The 4,017-nt window shown below is 45.8% G+C and overlaps 1 protein-coding gene across 1 annotated transcript; it reads right to left on the bottom strand.

The window, feature by feature from the left end:
- Window positions 1-254: 254 nt before the first annotated feature.
- Window positions 255-3,899, bottom strand: TEOVI_000005100 (ubiquitin-activating enzyme E1, putative; the record flags this gene model as incomplete). Its single annotated transcript, XM_067219998.1, has 1 exon — window positions 255-3,899. The coding sequence occupies one exon, from the start codon at window positions 3,897-3,899 to the stop codon at window positions 255-257; it is 3,645 nt and encodes a 1,214-aa protein (XP_067076099.1).
- Window positions 3,900-4,017: the final 118 nt, after the last annotated feature.

Here is a 4,017-nt window from a genome sequence, read left to right as displayed (position 1 = left end):
AAAAAAAGCAACACAAAAAGGGAGCAAAACATCAACTGAAAACTAAAATTTGTTTAGTTGGGATGTGTATTTTTGTGTGAGGATTCATCAGACTCATATCATGCCTTCACTCATACTCTCTCCCTCCCCTTGGTCTTTTTTTTCTCTTCCTTATTCCATTTTCCACATCATAATTTCTCTCTTCTTTCCCTTGTAACTGCGTTTCCTCCTTCACCCAACTGCCTTCTCCGCTTTCCGCCATTCAATATGAAGTCTTATTGTTGGATGCGCAAAAGTATTGTAGCGGTTTCAACATCAACCTCATCGACATTGGCATCGTCATCATCAATAGACACAGTAACGGATAAGTCGTGAAAATGTGTGCGATTCTCCCAGAAGGGTCGCGGGAGTTTCCCACCCGCTTCAGAGAGTTTTTGCTTCTCGATGACGTCCATCAAAGAGCAGTTGGTGTTAGCGTGCTTTGGCAGTCCATTCCACAAACTTCCTTTACCGACACCAATTGCGCTTACCTCACAGCCCGCATTCATCCCAGTTGGGAGGAGGGTATTAAGTTTCTTTTCAAGTTCTGTAGCAAACTGTTGAACGGTAGTCGCCTTCGTAATGGGCACTTCAATCATGTCATACTTGGTGTATCCTTCAGGGAGACAAATAACCTTCTTCTTGTACGTGTAGTCTTGCTCAGGTAAGTAGGTTTTATCAACACGGGTACGATGTTTAAGTGGGGCGTCACGCTCAAACAAAACGTAGTTATTTGTACCAATATCAAGCATGCCATTGCGGAGGCAGGAGACATCGTTGCTCAACAAAGCCTTGAAGTACTCGATGAGGGCAAGTCCAGTGACTGCAGCCGTTGTGGTTGCGATGGCGGGTATAATTTTTCCAGCTACAAGCTTCACCTTGAATCGGTCTTGCGTAGGGATGTCATAGTTGCGGGCTCGGAGGTTGCTCGTTGCGGCAACGAAGTCAATGTGAAAGTTATCATCATCATCTTTTTCGAAGTCCAATGGTACGGTATTCATGTTATGACACTTCTGAGCCAATGCCACAACACTACTCAGGAGGTTATTCAGAGTTTGCTCCTTTGTCGTTTCGTCTTTGGAAACCTCTTGCTTTTCCATAGATTGAAGAAGGTCGTCATCAAGTCCCTCAACAGAGCCAGGTTTGTATTCTGGTACCGTGCAGTTTTTCATAACGCCATTAAGCCAATCCAGCGTGCGATATTGCTGCATCCAGCGCTTTTTGGGGTCATTCAGCCGAGGCTCATGCTTTTGAGGATGAATACCGTACATGCATGCAAACAGGTTTGCAGCAGAAATGAGAAACTCCACAACGTCAGGGTCAGATGACAGGGCTTTTATGTTGACCTCGAGTGGGGTTGGGTACTTGCGGTGTCCAGACCAAAACTTTTCACCATTTTTCTTCTTGGCATCCTTCGGGAAAGAACGCTGTAGGTCAAGAATGCGGTCACGGAAGAGATGAAACATTGTCTCCCACGCACACTGCACGCATTTTTCCATGGAAACGCCCGCAGATAGAGTTGTTACCGTTTTTTGTATGCCTTGAAGAATGCCAAGGTTTTTCTCAACCAAACTGAGTCGTTCACCTGCGCTCTGAGCATTGTTTACCTCATTCTTTATGCGTTCAGTGAACGCTGCTGGGTTTTCCAACAGTTGTCTCACTGTTTGCATTGGGGAAACAAAAAGGTCATCGAACTGCGCCCGCGCCCATTCAGTGCAGTGGTCGGAGGTGTACGGGAAATTGCGCAGCGTGCACATGGGAATACCACCGGTTGTATCCGCGGCACCACCATCTGAGTACGACGTGGTTTTACCAGGAACAACGATATCAACGTTTCCGCCAGTTCCCATCGTTCCTGCTTCCACAAGGATTTTGTGGAAGTTCACGCACTTCTGGTCAACATAGAGTCGAGTTTCCATGTTGTCAAGAGCGTTAACGACCGCGTCCAACCCATTCCAGAACACATCATGGTAAATATGTTCCGTGTTGCTTCCCACATAATCCTGCCGGGCATCAGCTTTCACATCCTTGTTTATACTCTTCATTCGCGACACAGCCACGGCTGATTTCGGTTGGCCGACGTTTTCCTCACGGAAAAGAAACTGGCGACTTAGGTTGGATACTTCGATCCGGTCGTTGTCTGTAACAACGAATGAGCCACGGGGGCCGCAGCTCATTCCACAAAGAGCAAAGTTCTTAATGTTCTCACATCCGAGAGCACCGCAGCCAACCATAAAAAGTTTCAGATTGTTTAATTTTTCAACAAACGTTTTTCCGAACAGTGATATCAGATGCTTGTAGCGATGGTCAACAACCTTATACTCTTGGGGAGATTTCGTGTAAGAAGCGTTGCTAGCGAGGATCGAAGAGTAGCCAACATGAAGCCACTGACAAATTGGTGTATATTTACCTGTAATCTTCACAATCTCTTGTGCAAGAACGGCTCCCCATACGGCGCAAAGAGGTTGAAGTTCTGCAGCAGACACAAGCGCCTGCGAGCAAACAAACCCCTCATCGAGAGTTTCAACGCAAAGAGGAGTTGGTGGTGGAGGTGGTGCAAGGCGAGAAGGAAATTCCTTGTTTTCGTGCTGCAAAAACATAGGGTGATCCACCTTCTCGAGCTTCGCATCGGCAGCTTTGTTCTCCTCGTTGACAGCTTTGGCGAGTGAAACTACTTCATTCGCCTCAGATAGATTATGAAGTTCGGGCAGTCGACCGTGTTTGTCAAAAAATCTCAATAATGCGGTAAAAGTCAGGTGAGATTGAGATTCCTCCGACCCATCCATCATGGAGCTAACAGGTACAAATTGACCCGGGCACGAAAGGGCTTCTGAGAGTGCCCGGAACTTCAATTGCTGGCTTTCCTTCATCTCGTGAAGGAAGCCCGCAGTTTCGTAAGCAGAATAACCTTGGCTTTCCAGTGAGGGATATATTCGCACGGTGTTTGGGGGATCACCAGTGCACACCACGCCCTTGAAAACATTACCATTAATACTTTCTCCATTTGCCTTACAAAGTCCCTTAACTTCACTAAACTTAACTTCCGTGTAATCACGGAAAGCTCCGGGTGTTTGACCCTCTGGTGTTTCGTAGCGCACGCGTGTGTACTCCACTCCACTCTTGTCGCGCTTTGTGAGAACCTCCACTATCAATTTTTGCAGCATTGGCCTTCCATCAGCATCCTTAACAGTGAAGTTGGGGGCATGATCAGCAAAAACGGAAGCAAGTGAACCACCCTGGAAAGCAAAAATAAATGATATAGCAGGTGTTCTCGTCCGACAAAACTGGTCCCACTTCAACAGTGTTTTCGAAGACCAATCCGCCGCTGCAGAAGTATATACAACACAGTTCACTTCACTGACTACAGCTTCATCAATAGCATCGACTGTCCGTACGCGTACATTCGGGTTCAGCTCCGCAACCAACCTCTTTGAAGCCTCCGCCCGAGTCAAACCAGCCTTTATTGTTGTTTCTGTGACGGCAAAGTTAACCCCCATATCCTTCAATTCAGCTTTCTTTGGATCACAAAGAGTAATGGTGTGTACGCCAGCAAGTGCAAGGTTTTTCGCAGTCTCTATACCGACCCCTCCGCACCCAACAACAAGAACCTTGAAAGATATTAGTTTTGCCATTGTCTCCAAACCATAAGTGCCAATCGTCCGACTCTGCTGATCAAGAAACTTGGAATCAATGGCTGAAGAAGCATCACTTGAATCGGCCGTAGCACCAGCCATCTTACTCATTTTGGTAAATCCGTTTATATTAACGTTTCTTGTAGTATCGGAGGAATAATGGGTTAACTCTGTTCGAAAAAGCTTATTACTAGTATGCGAACAAAATGCAGGACAATTGGAAAAGCGATCCCGTTGATGTTTTGGCATGCGAGGCTGAACCAAAAGAAAAGAGTTAAGAAGAAAAGTTAAAAAACGAAAATTAAAATACAAAAAAAATTACGCCAAAAATATTAAATAATAATAAACTTAGTGGCTAACTCTCCTA

This window comes from Trypanosoma equiperdum, assembly GCF_001457755.1.
Source record: "Trypanosoma equiperdum strain OVI genome assembly, contig: ctg_103, whole genome shotgun sequence".
In the NCBI taxonomy this organism is placed as follows: domain Eukaryota; phylum Euglenozoa; class Kinetoplastea; order Trypanosomatida; family Trypanosomatidae; genus Trypanosoma; species Trypanosoma equiperdum.
This window is presented reverse-complemented; position numbering and strand designations above follow the sequence as displayed.